This window comes from Pavona decussata, unplaced genomic scaffold (genome assembly GCF_977016875.1).
Source record: "Pavona decussata unplaced genomic scaffold, jaPavDecu1.1 SCAFFOLD_133, whole genome shotgun sequence".
NCBI lineage: Eukaryota > Metazoa > Cnidaria > Anthozoa > Scleractinia > Agariciidae > Pavona > Pavona decussata.
Genome location: NW_028145546.1, coordinates 4,123,999 through 4,148,054, shown reverse-complemented (window position 1 = coordinate 4,148,054; position 24,056 = coordinate 4,123,999). Strand labels below are relative to the sequence as shown.

General features: G+C 39.5%; 2 protein-coding genes across 2 annotated transcripts; one reads left to right on the top strand and one right to left on the bottom strand.

Annotated features, from left to right (window-relative positions):
* Positions 1–1,701: 1,701 nt before the first annotated feature.
* LOC146468337 (uncharacterized) lies at positions 1,702–11,037 on the bottom strand. The gene is made up of 7 exons (XM_085124828.1): positions 10,733–11,037; positions 10,499–10,573; positions 8,971–9,111; positions 7,792–7,866; positions 5,855–7,716; positions 3,048–3,216; positions 1,702–2,467 (listed from the first exon to the last, which is right to left on the bottom strand). The coding sequence occupies exons 1-7, from the start codon at positions 10,949–10,951 to the stop codon at positions 2,354–2,356; spliced, it is 2,655 nt and encodes an 884-aa protein (XP_084980954.1). The 5' UTR covers positions 10,952–11,037; the 3' UTR covers positions 1,702–2,353.
* A 15-nt stretch (positions 11,038–11,052) lies between these two features.
* On the top strand, positions 11,053–23,405 carry LOC146468336 (alpha-N-acetylgalactosaminidase-like). Its single transcript, XM_085124831.1, has 14 exons — positions 11,053–11,194; positions 11,338–11,407; positions 12,856–12,937; positions 14,329–14,421; positions 14,939–14,975; positions 16,993–17,057; positions 18,148–18,315; positions 18,440–18,499; positions 19,294–19,395; positions 20,218–20,292; positions 20,789–20,853; positions 21,127–21,184; positions 22,514–22,630; positions 23,080–23,405. Exons 1-14 carry the CDS (start codon positions 11,077–11,079, stop codon positions 23,221–23,223), a joined length of 1,254 nt encoding a protein of 417 aa, XP_084980957.1. The 5' UTR covers positions 11,053–11,076; the 3' UTR covers positions 23,224–23,405.
* Positions 23,406–24,056: the final 651 nt, after the last annotated feature.

Sequence of the window (24,056 nt, the reverse complement as noted above, 5' to 3'; positions counted from 1 at the left end):
AAAACACTTTAAAGTAGTGATCAACCATGCAAAGTTGATTGTGCGACATCGAATATGAAACAACAAGACCCTTAAAAGCATGAGGATCGTGATAAATTACCTCTGATATGTCAAACTTAATTGGTGCTGTGTTCCATAAATTTTACTGCGGCGTCTTATGTATGATTGAATACAGTAGAAGCACGTAACTTATAAGTCAATGAATAAAATGTTGGGGAAACTTAAATGGGAAAACGGAAACACAATTGCGGCATCATTACTTAAAATGAGTTGCCAGCCAAAACCGCGATCGTTAACACTGGTTTTTGTTTTCAAAATACCCGATACTTTCAACAAAATTAGTTAATAAATTTTCCCTTAAGGTGCTACCTAAACCTGTCTCTGAAAATTAAAAAGGAAAATATTAAACTGCAAGGTATAAAACGAAAAAAAAAAAAAAAAAAAAAGGATTGCACATGCAGGAACCGAAGACAAAAGTTAATTGTTCAGTAAAATTGACGGAGAGAACAATAAAACAAGAAACTATATCTATTAATCTTCGATCGATTTTTAAAAGTTCGTCAGTTAATTGGAAAATGGGTGATCAAACGAACGCCGAGCCGGTTTGAATTACTTCTCATGCCATCTAAAAGCCAATAGACAATACTTAACAATTATTCAAGGAAGGGGCGGTAGATATTGGCAATATCTACCCGTTGCCAAGGTCAATATCGTCACCGGCTCTTAAGGTTATAATTGTTTTTGTAAATATCAAGTCATTAAACATCGGCGAGGTGCAAATTTGTGGTACCAGCTGTGTGCAAATACATTGCTGAAAGCTGCCAAAAAGGCGGTGGCGTTTCGCCTGTTATCTTGTCTTCTTTTGGCGTTCCTCGTTAAGTTATCGCCACATTGATAACGGGCAAAACTCTGGGGAAAATAGAGACGACATTTGAACCCCGGCTCAGTGATTAAATCTTTTACGTCCCAATAGCGACCAGCAAATAATTTCTCCTTCAGTGTAATATCGATCATTATCTGAGCACGACAGACCATGAGAATAAACACAGATAAACCACGCGAAACGCCTGATAAGAAATATACGGAATGCTTATAGGTTAGATAAGAGGGAGCTTTAGCAACGACATCGGCGACGGCATCGAATCGAAAACGTCACAAGTAAAATGAATTCGCGTATTTTCAAACGTCGTTGCGATTATTCCAACTTGCTTTAAATGTAAAATGTAAGTGACATTTCCTGGAGTTGAATTCTTGGAAACCGCACCAAAGTTTAGAAAGAGAAAGAAAAATCCGTCGTCGAGTGTTTACGTTCTCAAAACAAGGTCCGGTTAGGAAATTTCATGTCCTTGTCGTGCAGTGACGGCCAAGAAATGTATAAAAAATGTAATGCACGTGCAGAGTTGTTGTTTTGGTTATGAAGCCTATTGCTTTTTGACGTTCTCGTTGCCGTTGCTAAAGTTTCTTTATACATTGTACGAAGCTGATTGAAACCAGTGAATTTATTTCGAAATGTTCTAAATGAGCGTGCACGAGTATTTTCCGTTTTGGGTATTTCCATACCTAGTTCCCAGGGTTACCCCTCTCCGCGACAGGAGTAGGAGCTGGACACTGGGAATTTTCCTTGGTCCGAGAAGTTAACGTATCGCTTTTCAAGAGCAAAGCTCCGCAAAAAATGTGAGTTTCTAGGAAGGGATCTAAATGCCCAAGGACAAATATTTTTATTGTATTTTCTCTTTCTTACAAGATCGCAACTCCAAAGAATAAAACGTAAATCAAAAGAGTTCTGCCGGCGTTATTGAAAACAATCTTTGTGAGTTTATTCTATTCTACTCAATTTTGAACAAAATCTCAACATGCGCACGTATAAGTCAAACTTTGAAAAGTGAGACCTTTGGGACATAACGTTGGTGATTTATCTCATGGCGGGTTTCGACTAACTACGCCTGAGAAAGGGATTGGGTGGATTGTAACGCAACATATCCGAGTTCAAATTAAAATATTAAGCAAATGGAAAAAGTGCTTTTCACTCTTAAGTATATATCCTCCGTTCAGTGAACGGTTTCCAACTAAAAACTTGGGCTTTTTTTCGTGTGTTAAAAGACGTAGCTAATCAATGAAACGGAAATCATTTGCCATTTGCCAGCGTGGCTTTCCTCCCCTTACGGGGACGTCATTTTGTTTTCGTTGTTGTTGTTTTTTAACCAATGTTGAATATTCTAGTCTGCACTGCTCAAGATTCTGAACTTCATTTGAGACAACTAGCATTCAAATACTGTTTAACTGACGAGCTTTCAAAGATCTTTTCAGGATCTGGCGTTTGTGTCATTCGAGAAAGCCACACCCAAAATTGGCGTCAAAACGACTTCTTCAGCTTGGGAGCGATGAAATTCCTCATGAAAGCCGAAAGCGACGGTGGGATACCAGCGCCTGACCGGGTTTTGGAGAGTGTTGTGTTCGCAAATGACTCCTGTTTAAAAACAAAAATACGAAAAATGTAAAGTAGTTTTCACATCGGTCTAGCTAAACAATGTAGCAATAATTCTGAAATGTTCCAAGAACGGAATCACATGTGCAAGACCCAAAACATTGCTCAAAATGTAAACCCTTTTGAAATACCAAGGCAGAGTTAGAGTGCAACGCGTCTTGCCGTGGCCACCCAACTGACAAACCTTTTTTACAAGTTAGCCAATCAGGATACGCGAATTTGATTAACGGTCACGCCTCCTTGCAAAGTCCAACAGGTAAGTGACGCAACAACAAATTATTGAAAACATGAGGTTTGTTGGGTGGCCACGGTAAGGCGCGTCGCAGTGTAAAAGAGTTGACCTCAACCTTCTTGATTTGATTATCGAAGGTTAATTAATCCTTCTTTGAGAAACTCAGGCTTGAGGTGAACTGTGGAACCAAATTATCGGCGTCGCAAAGGGAATAGGCCTTCGATTCCGGCCCTCGTCGCGCCGCACAACTCTCGCCTACTCCTCTAGATTGACACCTACCTAAGTTTGCTAGCAAGTTACCAGGCCATATAGTCCCCTCTCTTCACTTACCTGGGCCTTCGTGACAGAAACCATCAAGGAATTTTCGCGGGTGTTGAATAAGGTCTTGCGCTTTTTGGTGTTGTCTAACATGGATGAGATTTCAGTACTTGTCGTACCATCTGAACTTGACGGCTGGTCGGCTGGTGCTAGCACCTTGCGCAAGCTCGATGTTGGTTTTCTGAGGTAATATAAAGAGGAGCTTTTTAGTCTTCTTCCATAATTTTTTCAATCCTTAGCGGATTGTAGTATCTTTATAGCGAGCTCATCAGTCACCAGTAACATATTGCATAAAAAGGATGATACCGCCCAGCTCTTTAATAGGGAAATGAAGAAAATTCTGGGTTAATGCTGCGATGGGCTAGTATCACAATAATACTCCTAGCTGATTTATGCTACAGAAATCTGTTACCCGAATATGGCCCGGTTTTAAAAGTGCACCTCTCATACGCCCACCAAATAGTACGGCAGTAGTTTCACACTGAGTGGAACGGCGTTTGAATCAATTTGATTCGGCAGCTTTGAATCAGGTACAGCAAAATCTCAAGGGAAAACATAGCCTACCCCATAATACGACAGTGGGTCAAGGAAATGTGGGACGCTTTGACGAAAGGTCAGCTTTTGTATCTCTTTACCAATTTACGTTATCAACTCAGTTGAAAAAAACAAATATTCGTTTCTACTTTCTGACCTATCACAGTTTCTCTAAAAACTAACTTCCTTTAATAAGACAGTGGAGCGACTTCGGTTCATGCGAAGAAGCTTTCCTGTGCTGAACCTAAAGAATGGATTACTGCTAGTAATGATCACAGATTATTGGAGTGCATTCGATTCCTTACATAGCACAAAGTTAGCTATGGTGGGCCCTTTCCTATTCGTTTAAAGGTTTTTGTTGAAAAAATCCGTGCATGCTTTCCTTTTGCGTTACTTCGCTCCGTGATTGGTTAACAAAACTCGCGCCACTTTCTCGACCAATGAGAAGCCAAACCAAAATCAATCGTGACTTTTTCGCTAGCGTTCTTCCGCGCTTGGCGCCGGTTACACATATTTGCCTCGAGTCTTCATTGGTTCATTTCGCTGTTTACATCTCTCATGATTGGCCAGAGTAATTACTTTGGTTTTGGTTTCACAACACTCAACTGAAAACCGCTCTAACGCGTTCAGCCATTTGCTTTGGTTATGCTTCACTGCGCTCTGTCATTGGTTGGAAAAGCTCACGACATTTTCTCCACCAATGAGAAGCCAAACTATAGCAATCGTGATTTTTTCGCACGCGTTTTCCCGCGCTTGGCGCCTGTTACCTGTTTTTGCTTCGAATTCGGACTGGCTCATTGTGCTGTTTATGTCTGCGGCAATTGGTCACTTTGGTTTTACGACAATCAGTCGAAAACCGCTCTATTTTATATTTAAATATTACAAGGCTCGTGATTGGTTGCGTGACCAATCAAGCATGCACCTTGCGCAGGGCAATGGTTCGAAAATAACTGGCTTGAATTAAATTAGGTGCACCGCCTGAAACAGCTTGCCACGACGATGCCGAACTTAATTACATTAACATGAAAGGTATACGGCGTGTGAACATAGCCTAATTATTCTAATTAGGAAGCTCCGGCGATGTATCGGGGACAGGATAGCTACCTTCCAAGAGTTCGGGGATGTCTTTTAAGTTTTTGTTTTCCCTCTCTGCTCAAATAGGGGCCACCCACTCAAGTGAGGTGATTATTCAAGATAATTATTTGGAAGCGTTTCTTTACAAGGGAAAAGGGAGGGCAAAAAGAATTTGTTATGAAGCTTGGTGCAAAAATAAATGCAATTATCAAAAGATCAATCAAAAGCCAGTTATGTTGTCAAATGAAAACGATATCTAAATAGGAGCAACCTTCTTGAACTAAATACAAACGCGACATTCTCACAGTGGTCTTTGTCTCGGAATGTGATTTAACGCCAGTTTCACACTTTTACATAACAGCCGTATGATTTTCTTCCGTCATATTGGCGTCAGCTCGCCAGGAGCACTCATGAAAATAGGGAAAAATAAATTCATCAATGGACCCACCACAGAACTGAAAAATAATACTTGGGATGCAAAGCTGTCGTTCCCCAAAGCGCTCAAAATGGCAATTGTAATGAAAATAAAACCAAAATTGGACTCTGTAAATGCTGAAGCAGCGCTGTAGGAAAGAATTGCTAAAAAGGTTTTGGTTTGAATGGTCTCACCGACGGAGTTTCATCCACAGACCGAACAGCTTGAACAGCCTTGTCTCGCAAACGAAACATTACAACAGGAAAACACTCCTGGGTAGCTTTCATTTGAATGGTCACATTTTAGGATTTTCACCTACAGACGCAAACGTTAGAACCACCTTGTACAGCATAATAAACAGCACCACAGGAAAGTATTGCTCAGTAGCTTTCATTTGAATATCCACACTTTTGGATTTCATCCACAGACTCAAAAGTTAGAACCACCTTGTACAGCATAACGTAGTAGCTTTCATTTGAATATTCACACTTAAGGATTTTATCCACAAACTTTAAAGTTAGAACCATCCTGCACAACATAATTAACAGTACCACAAGGAAGTGCTTCTGGGAGCTTTCATTTGAATGGTCACACTTAAACATTTCGTCCACAGACTCCGGCTCAATGTCTTACATTTGAATGATTTCCGCCACAGGACCACGTTATCCTACTTTACGAACAGTTGAAGTGAAAGGAAAATCATTGATTTTTATCGAAGAACATTTGCCACGAAGTTTTCAAATCCCCATTACTGAAAGTTATTTTACAAAAACCAGAAAAGTAAATAGTTTCCTACCTCTTCTTTTCCGCTGTTGTACCATTTGGCTTGTTTTCTTTCGGAACTGCGTCTGTTTTTTCAGCGTCTTTCACTGCTGCAGGCTGCTCACTGGGATTTTGTCTTTTCCTTTTCCAGTGACCCTTGTCTGAAGCAGTGGATTTAACTTTGTTACTTGTTGAAAGCGTATGACTATCACGTAGGTCAACTGCGCTCGAATCTTGTTTTTTATATTCCGCCTTTTTTCTTCCCTGTTTACTTCTTTTGCATTTCTTCGAGGAAAGCTCTTTCTTCTCGTTATTCTTTCTCTCGGACTTTTTATTCCCGTTCTCCTCGAAAGAGGACCTTCCTGATTTCACTTCTTCCAAACTGCTATGTAAACACTCAAGGCTGATCTTTTTGCCAACCTCTTTGATCCGATTATCGCTTAAAACCAAGCTCCCCTGGCCAGAGTTATAATCCCCGAGTCGTTCGCTCTGGGCGGCCTCTGTCAGTTCTCGCTGTATTTCCGTTTCCGGTTGCTGAGATGTGTCGACAGTGGTCGCGAGAGTCATGACCCCTCTTAGTGGGCGTGCCTCGTCATCAAGAGTGTCGATTTCACGTGATGACAGCTCGGTTTCATGAGGACACTGATGATCTTCCGGTGATGAAGTGAGCAACATGGCAGGTTCATGGCCCTTCAAACATGAATCGTCGGTTTTACGTTTCTTTGTCGCTACTGTCTCGTTGCTGTCATGTGGAATTTGTCTGGATCGCTTATCAAGTGATTTATTGTTCCTGTCTTCTCTGTGACCCTTAAAGGGATCCATTTCAACTACAGAACTTCGCTTTTCCGCTCTGCTCCTTAAAACTCTCCCGTTTTGATTTTTGTTGGCTTTGTCTTGTCTTCTTGTCTCGCCATTCTCCTTTTCTACCGAGTTTTCATCCTGTGAAAGTTTCTCTTCCGCTAACTCTACCTCTTTTGTTTTCTTTGTTCTTTTAGTTTTTTCTTTTTTCTCCTTCACATTTAGGACCCTCTCACTCCCAGGCATTTTCGATTCAAATCCTCCTTCTTCCTTTTCTTCCATCAAAACATGGCTCTGTTGTTCTTTTACACTCTGCTGTTGTAAAATCCTAGCGGAATCCTCTCTGTCATTCAACCCCGCTTCTCTTACTTCTTCGTCACTTTTCACCACTCGCTCATTTTCAGTGTCTTCAAGACAAACTGCAAGTTGCGGAATTCCTTCTGACAAGACCTCTCCGTGCTTCTTTATGGTGTTGGTTTCTGCCATTAAGGCTTGTGCGTCGCGGACTGAAGTGCAGGTGTTAATGTCGGGCGTCTCTGCCATATTCTCACAACTATTGTTACTTTCGTCAGATTTCTTCCGTAATCTAGGAGTTTTACTATACTGCAAAGGAACATCATCCTTTTGCAAAGCACTGGATACTAGCCAGGTATCGACGACTTTGATTCGATCATGCAATTCTTCATGTTTTTCCGATATTGCTGACACTTCGTTTGGAGGTGCGGCTCTCTCCTGTAGCGTAAATACCGACTTCCTCTGTCGCGAGGCTTTTGGCTTTCTTTTGCCTTTCTCACACTTCTTTCCCTTCCTCCTTGCCTTCTCATTCCTGTTTCTCAGGTCTGTTTCTTGTTCACCATCCTCCGCCTTCCTTTTGTTGTTATCTTTTTCTGTCGGTTCTATCACTGCTTCCCCTCCTTTACAAGACTCACTCGTTCCTTGTATAGCCTCGTCAATCTTTCGGGCATCTTCGGCATTCTTTCGGGAACCCTCGTTTAGAGCCCATTCTTGTACCTGTATCCCAACATCAGCGGTTTGATGATCTACTTGAGCCATAGTTGAAGCGTCTTCCACAGTTTCCCGCGTTTGAACAGCTTTGGTCTGATTTCAAAAGCAAATAAAACAAATTAAATCATTTTTTTCAAAAACGAAAAGAGTGTTTAAATCTCTGCTCACCTTCACGGCAACGTTTTTCTTTTTCAGCTCCAGCCGAAGATCTTCAGCTTCTTTGGACGTTTCAACATGCTTGTCCTACGAAGGAAAAGAAAAAAATACAACTCAAGAGCCTCAAAACAAACCATTTTGCGCTGCTCCTGCTGGCCCATTCCCAGAAGGCCAAACCGGGCTTCATCTCGGAAAATAGTAATTTTCTTCGTGCTCGTGACATAATGAACGTTTCATCTTTAAGCCCAGTTTTCATATGTCGGGAAAATCCCAGACGATCGGGGATTTCACTCTTTCCCGACCGTCCAATATTTTGCCGAGATATCGGGAGGGATGGTCGGGAAACAGTGAAATCCCCAATCGTCTGGGATTTTCCTGACATATGAAAGCTAGGCTTTACTATCTTTCCGCAAATAATTGAAAAAGGTCGCTAATTTCTCAAACTTTTCTTATCGTAGAGTTTAAAAAGTCGCAGAGGAGACGACTGCTAAACACTCATGAATGCAAATGTGTCACGGACAAACATTCATGACTGGCTCTATGCTGAACCAGGTTTCACGACCACATAGTTTTTTTAATTATTATTTTTTTTCTGTATTTATTTAATCAAATTCCACATTACATAACTTTGCACAAGACAATCCAATGAATCTGAGGTCAGCTAAAAACCGTTGGTGCTCAAAGGAGGGTGAAAGAGGTGGGTTGAGCTTGTCAGCTTTGGAGGGCTATCTTAAAACGGGGTTTTAATTAAATTAGACAGCGCCAATGTTTACTTTCATTTTATTTTTTTTCCTTTTTCTTCTTTCTTAATAAGAATAATAATCATTTCTTCAGCGCAAATTCAACTGAAGTTTTCAAATGCGTGGCGGAATTGATCCGAAGAGGTGTACTTCCGGGGGGAGAAGAGTAAAAACTACAATTTCACCTTATCCACAAAGAATTTGAACATTCTCTTATTATGACCCGTTCTAGTCTGATTCTAAGACGGTTCAGCTAGGAAGGGAGCGAGCGACCTGGACTGTCTGAGAATCAGCCTAGACCCGTTCTTGAACGCAATTGGTTGTCACACAACACTTTCCTGCAGTGAGGGAGGGAAGAGGGAGAGAGAGAGGGGGGTGGGGGCAGAATGAACAATGGATATGTTACCGTTCCATAAAAGTAAAGAAAGTTTTTTAGGTATGTGTTCTTCACCTGCCATTTCTTGATTTCCTGTTGGAGTACATTCTCTCTGTTCCTTGCCCTATTTCGCTGTTCTTCCACTTTCATTTCCATTTCCAAGTTCAGTTTTTCCTCTAGTTCTTTCTTTTCCAAATCATGATGGGCTTTTTTACCCTATTATGAATGAGAGGTGAGGAGGATCTGTTTGCGCAGCTTTTTACTTTCGTACATAGATGTTAAAGGGGCAGTATCATGGGAGATATCACGATTTTTGGCAAAATTCACTAAATTTAAACTTTGAACACTGTCTTAATTAATTTCTCGATCGCTAATTTAAAGAAATATTAATAGTGTGTCTAAGACGAAAGGTTGAACCAAAATATAGTACAAGCGGCGATTTTTAGTGCGTTACAACAGCGAAATTTGAAAACGTCCGCCAGACGTTTTCAAATTTCAACCCCTCTCTATCTTGGTCATCTGCCGGCGAAAATATCCGCGGATAGTTTCTTTACATTCTGATAGTCTTTTAATGGAATTTTTGTCATTATATCTTGGCTGCTATCAACCGAATAGCGTCTTTCCGATTTTCAATGTGTTACTAAAAATAGCGTGATACTGTCCCTTTAATTCCATCCGCTTTTTAACAATTAGAGTTCACGTTGGATCTGAGATGATGGATAGCCAACGAAACGCACACGGCGTCAAGTGGGCTACAGAAATCATCACATATCTAGCAAGTGCGAGTAAATTAACTGTTTAATTTATTTAAAAATTATTTTTTAGTAGAGACCTCTCCAACCCTGGACAAAAGATATATAAACACAAGGAATTCTAGCACGAGCACGACCAAACATGGGAGGAATATCGATTGAAAAAAACTGAATCATTGTATAATGCAATTCCAGAGTTTTGATTGACTTGACAGCCATGGGATATCATCCACTATTAAAAACTGAATCATTGTATAATGCAATTCCAGAGTTTTGATTGACTTGACAGCCATGGGATATCATCCACTATTAAAAACGGAATCATTGTATAATGCAATTCCAGAGTTTTGATTGACTTGACAGCCATGGGATATCATCCACTATTAAAAACGGAATCATTGTATAATGCAATTCCAGAGTTCCCGGGTTTCACACTCCTAAGAAACGATAACTCGCTAAAATGACCTCAAATCAGCAAAAGGAGACAGAGAATCAACAAACAGTACACCATATACACAAGGTATGTCATTTTTATTGAGAAATTTACGGAATTTTTACCTCCTAAACCCGATCGTAAATGTTCCCATACAAACTCTCAAATTTGCGCCGTGACGGTTATTACGCAAGATGATCTCAAATTTGCGCCGTGACGGTTATTATGCAAGATAATCACCACAACTCACAGCTTGAGCTTGGGCCGCCTGTGCTGCAATTAGCAATATTTCTTGGTTGTTTACAAAGGAGACACTCCTTACTAGCAGTAGCTGCGCCTAGCATCTTAACCACTGAGAAAAACAAATCAAACAAACAAAAAAGTTATAAAAGGTACTGTATGAATATTTTGTTTTTACCTGTAAAGTCTCTTCAGCAGTTTGTAGCTGGCTGGTAGCGTTCTTCAACTTTGTCGACAAAGATTTAAACTGTTCCTGAAAAATAAAGACATTGGTACGATAAATAAAAAAAATTGACATTGCAATAAACTTGTGGCGTCAATTCTTTAGCCATTAATATATGATTTCCTTGAACTGATGTTTAAAATTCTTTGTTTACAACTACGTTTTTGTATATACTCCAAAGATATATACCTGAAGTTCTGATTCCAGCTGCTTCTTAATCCTGTTGTTGACTCGAGCAGTCTTCTGTAGCTGTTCATTTTTACACAGCAACTCTAATTCTATCATAGATCTTTTACATAAAAGCGTGTCCTGGAAGACCTGCAGCTTAGAGTTTTCAAATTCAGCTTCTAAAATTCTTAATTCGGCGGAAAACCACTGGATCTCTTCAACAGCCATGTTGACCGCCATCTTGAAATCCGCGGTTTGTTTTCAAACTTTGCTGTTCTAAACGCTGATTGGCCAAAACATAATACTCAATGGAAGTACTGCTTACCAGTTAAAAATCGCAGGCGCGTACCTTGAACACAACAAATATGGCGACTGTCATGAGGACTTTTCGATTCTCGCTTTTTGCGGTCGTCCTGCGGGATATCCTTGTGCTTGTATCACCTATAAATGCTCTTGACAATGGTTTGGCTTTAACTCCACCAAGTAAGCTTCTCGATCTTGCAATCGCTCTCTTATTTCACGAAATATTAACAGTTGACCGGAAGCTGGTTTCCCCACCCCCCCCCCCCCCCCTTGAAGTAGTTGACTACACTCGAGGTTTTTGCATGTAATATTTTGGTTTGTAGTGGGATGGATGGCTTGGGAAAGATTTCGTTGTAACATAGACTGCAAGAATGATCCAGAAAACTGTGTCAGGTGAGGTCGAAGTATTCTTTCAAAATTAAAAGAATATTTATTGTTTGATAATGTGAAATTATGATATCAATGCTTCTTTTAGTTGTAATAAAGTACACTTATCAAAAGCTTTAAACTAGTTTGTGCTGGCTCATCCTCGGTGTAAAAACCTGTTACGTTCACGAGAGATGTAGAAGAAAAAAAAGTCAAAACAATAGATGGAACAAGCAAAATAATAATAAAACAAAGAAAACTTCACAGGTTTTTACACTGAGGTAAACCCCTTCCTATGAAGGCACTAAGTAAACTGAAATTAAGAATTGGCACATTGTAAATTAAACATATTATTTTATCAGTCAATTCCAACAGTGCTCATCCCCTCCTGGGCTGACCCCAAGGCATAAGCGTTCTTTTTTTTTTTTTTTTTGAAAAAATAAACCAGCAAATGCCCCAAGGCGGGGACAAACGAGCTAGTCAAATACCCCATGGTATAATTAAAAGAGATGTTGATTTCCCTGCCTCTGGGCTTACCTCAATTCTAATAAAAGCTTATTCATGCCAAACTAGTCTAGGATAGGACTTATTTCTCAATCTTGTGGCTGTGACCGTTCCTTCTGTGTATCTACCATCTTATTTATGTCCTCCCCAGTCATGGTCAGTCAAGTCAAATCAACAAAGCAATGGTGTTAAGTTGTTAGATGAAAATCATGAGGCTGTCAAATTAACGCCTGCCCCCAGGATGCACAATGATACCATTGAAAAATGCCTATGAATGCTGGGATAGGCACTGCTGGAATTGACTGATAAAAGTTGTGTATGTGTTGCACCTGTCTATGGTTGACAAAATATTTTTTAATAAGGTATAAGCAATAGATGTTTTATGAAATAGAATGTATAACATGAATAAATGTATTAAGTAGACATGAAATGAGCACATTCAGAAAAACAAAATTAAAAAGAAAGGGACAAATTAACATGCTGAAGTTGTTGATTTAAAGCGGGCTTCAACCCTTTGCTAAGCATTTTAATCCAGCTCAGGGGAAAGGGTACCCAGATCATCAGTGCATGTCACATCTGTTCTATACACAAACTTTTGCACCATTAAGATGGAGAGGTGGCAGCACAACAGATAATAAAGGATCATCAGCTGGATCTGATGTACGTAGGACGTAAGACAGTGTTCAAGTAGGAAGCTTGTTGTCACCTGCTGTAATGCTGAGTGACCATGATGATGATCATGATGGTGGTGGTGGTGGAAGTGGCAGCAGCAGCAGCAGCAGCAGTGACAGTGGTGGTGATTGTGTTGATGATGATGGTGATGATGATTTGAAAAGTAGTCATCCTGGGTGGACATGCACTCTAAATAATAGTGCAACTACTGTTGCAATTTTTGAATTTTTGCCAGTAAGAAGAGGTGCTAAAATTAGCTAACTTAACTATTTGTTTTTGTCTTTATTGTTGTTGTTCAGTGAGAATCTGTTCATGCAGATGGCTGACCGTATTGCTGAAGATGGTTACCAAAAGGCTGGTTATCAATACGTTTGTATTGATGTGAGTACATAAAGATCATCAATTTTATCTTTCTCACATCTGTTGCATTTCCTGTATCACAGCATTCAGATAATAAAAGAAGTTTAAAGTCATAGTTTTTAAAGCTGAATCAGTGGAATAGAGTTCCTGGTCAGATAATAGACAGGAATGTTATGACAACCCCTTTTTTTTTGGTATAAATGGGGTACCACCTTGTCATTATTATTAACTAAAACGTCATACTGCAAGCAGTCCATGCAACCATACCCCTTGGTGCTTAACAGTATATAGTAGGTGAGGATCAAGACCTTTCTGGTTGTTACGCGTGATGCCCTGAGGGCAGCACGTGTCTTAAAATGGGCTCGATATCTTCGTCGTGTTTTTTTCTTCATGGTAGCCTGAAATCGGCATCTTTCAATTATTAACTTGTTTTACATGTATCAAATTCAGTTTTCTCCTAGAGGGGATACTTTTGTCTGCTATTGTCCTTATTGTCTTTAACAAAAACGGTCCAATCAGAATGCAATATCTTAGTGTATTTCAGGAGGGAATTCAGACGGGAATTGATTACTAATGTGGTCGTCACGTCCCAGTGATCTCTCGGTGGAACTAAAAAGGCTTCTTTAGTGACGTGGCCATATTGTTGTAATGTTTTAGATTCAAATGTGCCATTTTCAAAAAGAAAATTAACCCTTTTGAAGCAGTAAATTGAAAGAGTAACTTCTAAGAAGCACTCTTCAGTTAAAACGGTGGAAAATGGACAGCTCGGGGCGAACAAATTTGGCATTGACTGGCCAGATTGTGTTCTGCAAGATGGACAGGGACACAGGAAAGGTCAAGCGTAAGCTAAAACATTACCTGCACTGCAGGCTTTGTCGAACTGATGCCTAAAGGGAAATCTACTCCATAAAAAAAATTAAAGGTTTGATTGTCAATTTCTACTTAAAGTTTTCGTGTTCATTTAGGAAAGCTTTTCGTCTCTCTTTAATTTTTGTCTTCCACTAATATAATATAATATGCCCTGGATCATGACATTTACCGAAAGCTATTTCCGGTATGCAAATAGATAAATAGGGAATATAAATAGCTCTGAATAGCAAGTCACCCTGTCATGACATTTTCAGAATGAAATTCCCGATATTATCTCGAGTACCGTAATGCAATATTTCAATTGCAAAGGGCCGGGAGGATAGCTTTAAAAATCTGCAAAGCGTACAACAGAAATAAATCATGCACAGCATCACGCGTAAATGCCAGTATAGGCATCTTGTTCACCATAATTTTGCCAAAAAAATTCGAGAAGTTCCTTTCCATTAGTGTATTTTATTATAGCCCTACCAGAAGTTCATGATTCTATTTTTTGTTGCTGTAGAGAACAATTAGCTGTTGGTTACACTGTCTTATATTTTTAGGACTGTTGGTCATCTCATAATCGCACTTTAGAAGGTGATCTTCAGCCAGATCCTGAGCGATTTCCAAATGGGATCAAATTCCTTGCTAATTATGTAAGTGATTTTTACATTTTTACATGTATGATGTGTTCCATGGATAGTTTTTCAAGATCCAAATAAATGGTCTGATTTGTGGGTAAAGTTGAGGAATGCAATCCAAAGTGTGGATATGTTGTAGGTTAAAATCAATCCAGGTTAAAATGATTCCAACCTAGGTTGATTTGTATTTTCCTTTGTTAAGGTTGGGAAATTTACATCTTAAACAAAGGAAAATACAAATTAACCTAGGTTGAAATCATTTTAACCTGGGATTCATTTTAACCTACAACAGATATCTGAAAACCTTTGATGTGTAACACATACAATGCAGTTGAACACCATTCTCTTCAGGAGATTTTAAACACCATCTTCTTCTATCAGTCTGTGCAGTGCTGATGGTGTTCATTACTTGATCTGTATGAGCCTTACAATGCATATCTTATTTCACCATGCAAAGCACGTTTAAATTATTGATCCCATCCAACAATTTTGAGCATTTGTAATCATTTTGGTATGGTATTCAATACATCAGATTCATTCCAAAGGCCTCAAGTTTGGATTATATGCAGGTATGATTTATAATTGAATGGGCAATTCCAGAAAATATCCATACCCAACAACGGACGGCTTCCATGTTTTAACCCCCCCCCCCCCTTGCCTTCGGAAATTCCAAAATGCGTCACCCCCCCCCCCCCCATGCCCTCAGAATTCCATAATCGTGAACCCCCCCCCTCCCCTTCAGAATTTCCGGTTTTTCTGCTAAGTACATTTTCGACTTTATGAACAAACGAACATGAATTTATGCCTCCTCAGGGCTGTGATCTAGCGGCGCTTGGCGACAAGCTTTACTCTTCAGCGTCAAGAAAAACCTACTGCTAGTGGCCAGGCTGTGAAAACTTCTTTTTAAGTCCAAAATTGGCTATAATAATAAACACCATTTACGGCAGTTTTACTCCTCTTTGTTTTCTTGTGCTGTTTTGACGTTTTCAAAGCAGAATAGCTCAAATTCAGACAGTTAAAATCTTTCAGCGGTCAAATATACCGTCGAGGCTAGTTGCGTCCTTTAATACGTCATGTAGTGTGCACGAAAAGTGTTCTCAACCCATATGACTCATGTAGATCTATCGACGCTTGTCTTCTGCTTTCGTGGTCATACGTTCGTGGATAATTTTATTTACGAACTACAAAAGTCCACTACAATAGCGTTTTCAAGGAACTCACTCTACACTTTCTACTCCAGAAATCCCACCTGTGGAATTCACCAGTGCCTTCGGATATCCAGTCGTAAATACCCCCCATGCCCTCAGAATTCAATAATCTTGAACCCCCCCTCCCCTTCGGAAATCCTAAAAGCCGTCCGTGGTATGGTATGGATATTTTCTGGAATCACCCAATAGCTGAGAGCATATTAACTGTCTTACATATTTGAATTTTTAAGCCCATTTTTCATTTTTCTAAACAGCACCTGAATTTGTGCACGTGGCCTTCAATTTAGTCTGAGAACATCACTCTTCTTTTGTTGGTTTACACTTAGTTTGCAAGAAAAATGTTGAGTCATTGATGGAAAAGCAAAGAAAATAGCAGAAAAACAGATGCTTTGGAGAAAAAAGCACAAAGCCATGTTAATTGTTTAAATTTGTTTGCCAATTCAATAGAGGCTCTGTCCTCTGTGCAGGAGAAAAAGATTGGTAGCATTTAGCTGTCATTGGCAGGATGGGTTGGGGGTTAGCCTTAGAAGAGCTCAAAACCCTTAACCTATTTCAAACATGTTCTGAATTCACAGCAACCCTCTCTCACTTGTATCATTTCAAAATGTAAAATTATACCGTACATCTAAATATTTTCAACATGTATTTAAGCCCAGTGTGGAAGTGTTGTAGCACTTAGTGCATTGGAGATCAAGTTTGAGGGTGGGTAATTTGAGGCCTGTCATCTGCCAGCATGTTGTTCTTTTCGTTCCACATTGTCTCTTTCCACCCAGGTGTATAAATGGGTATTGGTAACATACTGCTGGGGATAACTCTGTGATGGAATTGCAGCTCTGTGGCAATACCCTCAGCTGAATCATACTTTCTCAAACTCATTAATAATTCATCAAGCCAAAACAAAGCAAATCACTACCGTGAAGGAGGTTTGGAAATGTGATCTTAAATATCTTAAAATTTTGTGAACTTTTGCTTCGAATTTCTCCAAGAATTATCAATAGTTTGAGAAGCTATATCAAACACTCGAAAAAGTGTTTCCTCCCATTTCCAAACATCTCAAAGTTGGTTAAAAAAATTCGGCTGTGCCTTGTTTTTCCAACCTACTTCTCAGTGTTTGGAAATCGGAGGAAACGCTCTTCCTCGTGTTTGATATATTACATAGAAACAGGGTTAAGCTCTGACTGTTTGGGACAGCTGAGTCAACTTTACCCCTGTTTCAGCACAGGAGGCCAAACATTATGGTCTATTTTAGACCAAAAGCATTTCCTTTGGGGTGGGACACATCTATATAGCTTCTATGACAGGATAAGTTACCCCCTCCCCCCACCCCTGTCACAGAATCGCTCTTCCTGATTTGACAACTCCTTTCCTGTCTGCTTAGATTATGGCAAACTTACCTGTGAACGCTATCCAGGCAGTATAGAGTACATTCAACAGGATATGCAGGTATTTTTTTGTAATTGCATTAAATTGTATTACCTTGCAATTGAACATACTTTTGTCCTACCAGAGCTAGCTCAAAGTTACCATTATTTGAAAGCAAATGATGCAGCCTTTTTTGTGTAAAATTATAATCACAGAGCTCAAACACCTAAAGACGTGTTGTAACGGTGTTAAAGTCTCAGTTCCAGGGCTGGGTGTAATCAGTGGGTTTTTGGTTGGGGTGTGTCACTGGGACTCTGAGACCTTTACCCTTTACCAAACCATGTTGAGCCTCATAGACCTTTTTCATAAATGGCGGCCGATTTATTATTCTTTTCAATATATGTTAATTAGCCCTACTAACCTAATTTCAGAGTAAAAATTCTTTTGAATTTTGCACATGCTGACGAGGCTAGTAGGGCTAATTTTCATGAAAACAAAAGAATAATTTATCGGCCGCCATTTATGAAAAAGGTCTATTTTGCCAACCTGTTCAAGACTAGACACCAAAAATCCCTACCCTATCCTAGAATTGAGTCTTAATTTTTATTCCCGGGACAGTGTTCCAGACTAAATTTTTCTGAGACCTCTCTGATTTCTATACCCTATCCTAGACTAAACTACTTGTAAAACATACCCTTCACAGTGGCACATAACCATATACATATAATAATTATTATATGGGTGTACCCCGCCGGTACACCCACACTTATTTTTAGTCTCAAAACTGAACTACATCGTACTTGGCTTATTGAGTATCTTTCAGTTGTATATTAGAAAAGTAAATCCAGTATTTTGACCAGAACAAGTCTCACATTCAAGGTTCAATTAAAACTATTTTGAAACATTTTAGTTGTCCTCTCTGATAACTAGTTGGGTTTTCTAATGAGTTGTTGCTGAACACGTCATGTGCCTGATATTTGTGATTTACTGATTTACAAACTGCCTGCTTGTCAATCTCCAGTTTCTGTCAGTAATGTATTTTATGTATTATTTTGTTCCACTTCAACTCCAGTTACTGTATTAAAATATCAAACCTTAAGAGTCACCCCAGCCAAAGTAAGACTCCTGAAAACATAAAGAGTCAAAAATTTACTTTAAATCTCTTGTTTAGTTGTTTACTGACTGGGGTGTGGATTACTTGAAGATGGATGGCTGTTTTGCCGACCCTCTGACCTTTGATGAAGGTTATCCAGCTGTGACGAAAGCTTTAAATGAGTCAGGAAGGCATATAGTGTTCTCTTGTAGCTGGCCAGCTTATCAAGTGTGGGGTGGAATGAAGGTAGGAAATATCCTTAAAAATTTATAATCAACATAGAACTTCCTAAGTTATCTCATGAAAAAAAGACAATTACATAGTTTTTGCATGTTCTTGTTAACAACTGTCTTGTTTTTCGAATTTTTAGCCCAATTACCCTCTGATTGCAAAGCATTGCAACTTGTGGCGTAATTATAATGACATACAGGTGAGAACCAGTTATTTGAATTTTAAAGTAGATTCTTGCAAAAAAAAAAAAAAAGTTATTTTAATGACAATTTCCTTTTAATCAATAAACAAAGTCAAACTTATTGGATAATACAAAAACTTAGAAACCAAGAAATAGATTGAAAATATTTATATTTTAAGTACGTAAATTATGATCATCCGGGTGAGTGTAGTCCTGAGAAGGACTGTTTGGGGTGACTTTGACTGACGTTTCGACAACCTGAGCGGAAGTCGTCTTCAGAGTCAAGTGAATTATGGAACGTCAGTAGGTGGTATATATGTCTCTGGGCTGAGTTGCTAGAAGCATGGTCAATGCAAACCATTGGTTAAGAGATATTTAAACCTATAGGTTGTCATGGTATTTAATCCGGGTTAGCGCTAACCATGCTTCGAGCAACTGGGCCCTGGTTGTTAACCTGATTGGTCAACGAAGTCGAGATGTTATTGGTCGTTTGTCAGTAAGCCGTGATGTTATTGGCTGTGAAGACTGTAAAAAGTGATTGGTGCGTTTCGATCCGACTTTTTTTGTTAGTCAAAAGTCCGTGGGTCTATTTTTAGTCAAATATCTATTGTTTGTCTGTTTCGTTGATGCGGTCAATAAGTCGTTTGTTTGGTGCAGGTACTTGTAGGCAACGGTTGAGTAGTTATAGTTATTAAGTCATATTGGTGGAAGAATTGCTTGCTCTGCTATCCCTGAGAGAGGCAAGACACTACTTGCGGGGGGGGGGTTCTTGAACATTCTATGTTATTTTGTATTAATTTTATTTGTTGAAGGACTCCTGGTACAGTCTGCTTAAAATTGTTGAATGGTACGGCGACCACCAGAGAGAGATGATTCCTGTTGCTGGACCAGGACACTGGAATGATCCAGACCAGGTATAGTGCCCCCCTTTCCCCCCCCCCCCCCCACCCCTCTCCCCAGAGTGCCCCAAGGAGTGCAAAAATACAAGGCATTACCTGACACATCTTCTGAAACTTTTGCGGAACTGTTTCCAAAAATGACATAAATGTAAAGTTCCCTCCAAATTTTTCTTTTCACCAAAATTTACCCCACCGCTGAAATTTTTTTTCAGACAAAACTGTTAAAGTCAAAAGAACACAAGAGCTTCAGCACTGCAAAAAAGTGTAATTGGGTACTTCAGCAACGACGACGGTAACGACAACACCGCAAAACATGAGGTTAAATGAGGAAAAACAATCACTCTCTAACGTGCGTCCTAACCCTAACAACAGCATGAAATGACCAAATTCAAAGTTTTGGGAGAATGTGAACACACGATCCTGGGTAGTTTAACGTTTCTGTAGAAGTTGAACGAATTATTGAAATGTTTGCGAAGTAGCACAAATGAAATAAAGCTAAGCTTATATTTGCAAGTGTCGGTTTCGTTGGCGTTGCCGTCGTCGCTGCTTGAGTTCTCTATTTGTTATGATTTGCGCTTAACTGAAATGCGTCCCCTGTCTTCCATCTCTTAACCAGCTGAAAAAGTTTTGAAAATTGTACACTCGACTTGTTGAATATCTTAAAAATTAGTTTCCTTTCAAAACCGTCAGTATCACCAAATAGCAAACCTTTCAGACAGAAAAATCGCCAAATCATAAAATCAAGCTTCTCCAAAACTTTGTTACGCGGTAGGTTATTTTTCTTCCAACATCTGTCCCAAGTGTTTTAAAATTCTCTTTTTGCCTTTCATTGTACAGTTGCTGATTGGAGACTTCAGTCTCAGTTATGAACAGTCCAAGTCTCAGTTTGCAATCTGGGCAATTCTTGCCGCTGTAAGTAACTTTGATGCTGCTCATCACTTGTTTTACAGAGCGCCTAAAACTGATGTTGTTTACTGAACCATTAGGAAATCAGAACAAAATTCTAGGGCCACTTGTAACCAAGCATACAGTGGGCTTTGTGGAAGGCCTTTCTGTGAGGTTTTAGTACGTAGGATGTTACCTGCTGTCAAGCGCCTTTTTTCGAGCGTATTCTATCCCCTCTGGGACCTCGCTCGGAAAAAAAAACTGGCCCCATCACAGATTATGTGGGAAGTATGTTGTCGTTTTCTGGCTGTGCAAAAACTGGAGTAAGAGCCCTGAACTGAAGGCAGGAAAGCAAGCAAATGCTATCTACGTGCCGAAAAACCGAAGGTAATTCAATACATGTTACACCTCCCATTCAGGAGGGCGTAATAATACTCCTTGTCCTGATCGGCGATTGGTCAATTGGCTTGGTCTGTCTGTCTGATTAGTTTACCTTTCATTTTTGCCGTGTATCTCTTTATAGCCTCTTATGATGTCAAATGATCTGCGCAATATTGCGCCATGGGCCAGAGAGATTTTGCTGAATAGGTAAGACAAATTGTTGCCATCGGTGGTTGTTTGGTTGAAGAAATTCAGTTGCTACACTATCAGAAGTTCTCATTTCCGAGATTGTCTTGTTTTGGCAAATGCCACTGAAATTCTAAGTCACGCCAGTACAGTGTAGTTTAGATAAACCAGTAATATCTCGGGAGGTATTGCCTTTTTTCTGACAAATTCCCACTAGAATGGACCGTTCCATTTATTTTCATGCAATTGGTCAGCGCTCGTCTCCTGACCGACGCAATTATTTTTGTACTTCAGAGAGGTGATAGACGTTAATCAAGATAAACTCGGAAAGATGGGGCGTAGAGTTTCCCAAGTAAGTCTTACAGCTAGCGCATTCACAAGGAAAACGTAAGCTGGAAAACGCTTGTGGGCAAGTTCAAAAACTTCACGTGGTAAATATCTTCAAATTTCACGGATGACCATTACCTTCACTCTGGTAACACTATATGCCGGACAAGTCTTCGGATTTCACTTCTCTGTGAAGTGATCATCGTGTTCAGGATATGCTTGTAATTGTATTTAAATACCTAAATAATTGCATACCAGAATATTTGAGTAATTTATTCTGTGTCAGGGAAAACATAAAGAACTTGAGAGACAAAAGGAACAGGAATCAGGCAAGCCAATCTACATGTTGATCAGAAACGGCCACATTTCGAGGTCTTTGTGATTTGTAATTTAACACAATTTACAGAATTTTTTTCAGACCTCGCAGAAACTCAAAATTATAGTTGGATAAACTTAAGGCTGTATTCTTTGAGAACAACTCTGGTTGTTCGTTTGCCAGTTCAAGAATAACAGAATTGACAGAATATCAGACCGAAATCTGCTACTCCCATTATTCCATCTTATCCTAAGTAAACTGTATTCCGTTCATGGTGCTATCAGGAGCAGAATGAACAGAATACAAATTTGTTCATTCTGAACTGAACAGAATAGGTCCCAGACTGAAGAACATGAATACCGTCAGGAGCCCATTACTCTGAGCGTACAGCACCTATTCCAACCCTTTGCTGTGGCGTTTTCATAGATGGGTCTATTTTTAGACACGCATGGGAGTACTATTTCCCGCGAAAATTTAAATTCCGGTTGACAGAGAATGCTGCAAAGCATGAGACTGGGTTAATAGTAAGGCTCCCATGGGAGACTGAATTTGTGGGAACTTCAATCTAAAAATAGATAGGTCTGTAAAACCGCCGTGACACAAATGTATAGGAGTTGTGCCCTCCGGATAATGGGCTTCTGACATAGCCTATTTTCTATATTCCTATTCTCGAATAATCACAAAAGAACACGCCCGTAGAAATTCACTGTATGACGTCTTAAGGTCCCTCGTAGCCGGTTTTTTTCTAAAGGGTTGCAATTACACGGAGCACTTTAGTTACTTGAGGAAACAATCCAAAAAGCTCCAACATGAAACCCTTGACTGCCTTCAACAAGAAAGAGGGTACGAGGTTTTCTGTAATAATTAGGTTAGGAAAATCACAGAGTTTTGTCTTCGGTAGCACCACTGATTCCCCAAATCCTGACCTTATCCAAGCCTCATTTGATAACCTACCCACCCACTTCCTCCCTTTTTCTCTTCCTCCCGTGTTGGGCTTTATCTACATACTTACGATGTAATGATCCTGGTTTCTCTCAGAATTTCAGACAATTCACTGAGGTATGGTGCCGTCCATTATTTGACGGATCAGTAGCTGTGGTTCTGTTCAGTCGCAGGACAAATCAGCCGTACATAATCGAAGCATTTTTTGATGAGGTACGTACGTTTTGACGCTTTAGAAAGTCTACATTGCACAGAGAGAAGGGCACATGCCTTGTCAATCAAACGCACCTCATGTAAGATCCCTTGGGTCGCAATCCAAATATAAATTTCGGATCAGTAGATTTAGTATGGTAAATTCATCAGTTGACAATAAAATTGACATTTTGCATGAATCGTCATTGGTTATGATAATGATGCATACATTTTTCGACATATGCAAGATCTATCAATATTTTAAAACAATTACCGGATTCACCGAAGTGGAGGTTAATAGTACTTGGCTAATAACCTCCGAGCTAGCCAATTAGCGCGCGCGAAAAGTACTATTCACTTGTGTGGTATATACTAAATGACATTAGTAAAATTTAAGTTGTCGACTTCTTAAACAGCTGGGTTCCTTATTTATGTATATGTGAATAAGCGTACTGATGGTTTTTCTGTAGGTTGGCCTTTCTACATCTCTGGCAAAAGCACGTGATCTGTTTGAACACAAGAACCTTGGTACATTCAAGAAAAGCTTCAAAGCAAAAGTAAACCCCAGTGGGGTGGTGATGGTCAAACTGTCTCCCATACAGGATGAATTGTGATTACTTTCGTTTTGTTTGTTTCCTTTTTCTTCGCAGCTCTGTCGTCCACTTTTTAACAAAAAAGGAAAAAGCTAGTAGAAACGTAGACTTTAGTAAACATTGAAAATGTTTTGTATTATTTTAGTGTAGAGTATACGTAATTTATTAACGTAAAACGTATAAAAATAAAGCCTGTTCACTGACATTTCCTTACGCAAATGAACTTAAATGATCATTCAGTCGGTCCAAGTTCTTTTAGAACGGATTATCCTTGGGGTCATTTTGTTAGTTCGAGTTTTCTTTACATGAATGAAATAAGTAAAACCGCCTGACCCCGCCCTGTATTCACCTCTTGTATCGTGTAACGCGGATAAAATTTGCACGACTTTAAATTGTACCGGTAATGTATGAACGTACCCTTATTGCAACGTGTAATTTAAAAGTAATAATAATTACAATCAACATAACATTGGATACTCAGTAGTGTTAAATTTATGTAAATATACATTTAAATTCAGAAATTACAATCGCTTTAACATGAATAAAAAGGCAAAACACTTGCAAAAAAAAATTGGTAAAAATTGTATCGTCAATAACAAGACCAGCCTCCCTCTCGCTGCCTGTGTGATTTTGTCAGCGTCAATGAATTGTTATCCTTCAGACCCTGGTAGTTCAAAGAGCAGACAACTCAATCCATTGGATAAATCGCTATTCAGCAGATAAAATGTGTTGGAATACATTTAATGTTAATTTGAATAAAGTTATCTGGGGCCAATTGATTTTCAACCTCGTCCCAAGGGCTATCTCCGCATTCACGATGGCGACTGAGCGACGGCTGCAACATTCGGGTGAGC

Excerpts from the sequence above, each read along its gene's own strand:
- LOC146468336 (XM_085124831.1), top strand. The coding sequence starts at position 11,077 with ATGGCGACTGTCATGAGGACTTTTCGATTCTCGCTTTTTGCGGTCGTC. Across the intron at positions 14,422-14,938 it reads TCAAATTCCTTGCTAATTAT|ATTCATTCCAAAGGCCTCAA; the intron begins GTAAGTGATTTT and ends TCAATACATCAG. Across the intron at positions 18,500-19,293 it reads GTAATTATAATGACATACAG|GACTCCTGGTACAGTCTGCT; the intron begins GTGAGAACCAGT and ends TATTTGTTGAAG.
- LOC146468337 (XM_085124828.1), bottom strand. The coding sequence starts at position 10,951 with ATGGCGGTCAACATGGCTGTTGAAGAGATCCAGTGGTTTTCCGCCGAA. Across the intron at positions 9,112-10,498 it reads CTGCTGAAGAGACTTTACAG|GGTAAAAAAGCCCATCATGA; the intron begins GTAAAAACAAAA and ends CATTCATAATAG. Across the intron at positions 7,867-8,970 it reads AGGAAATCAAGAAATGGCAG|GACAAGCATGTTGAAACGTC; the intron begins GTGAAGAACACA and ends TTTCCTTCGTAG.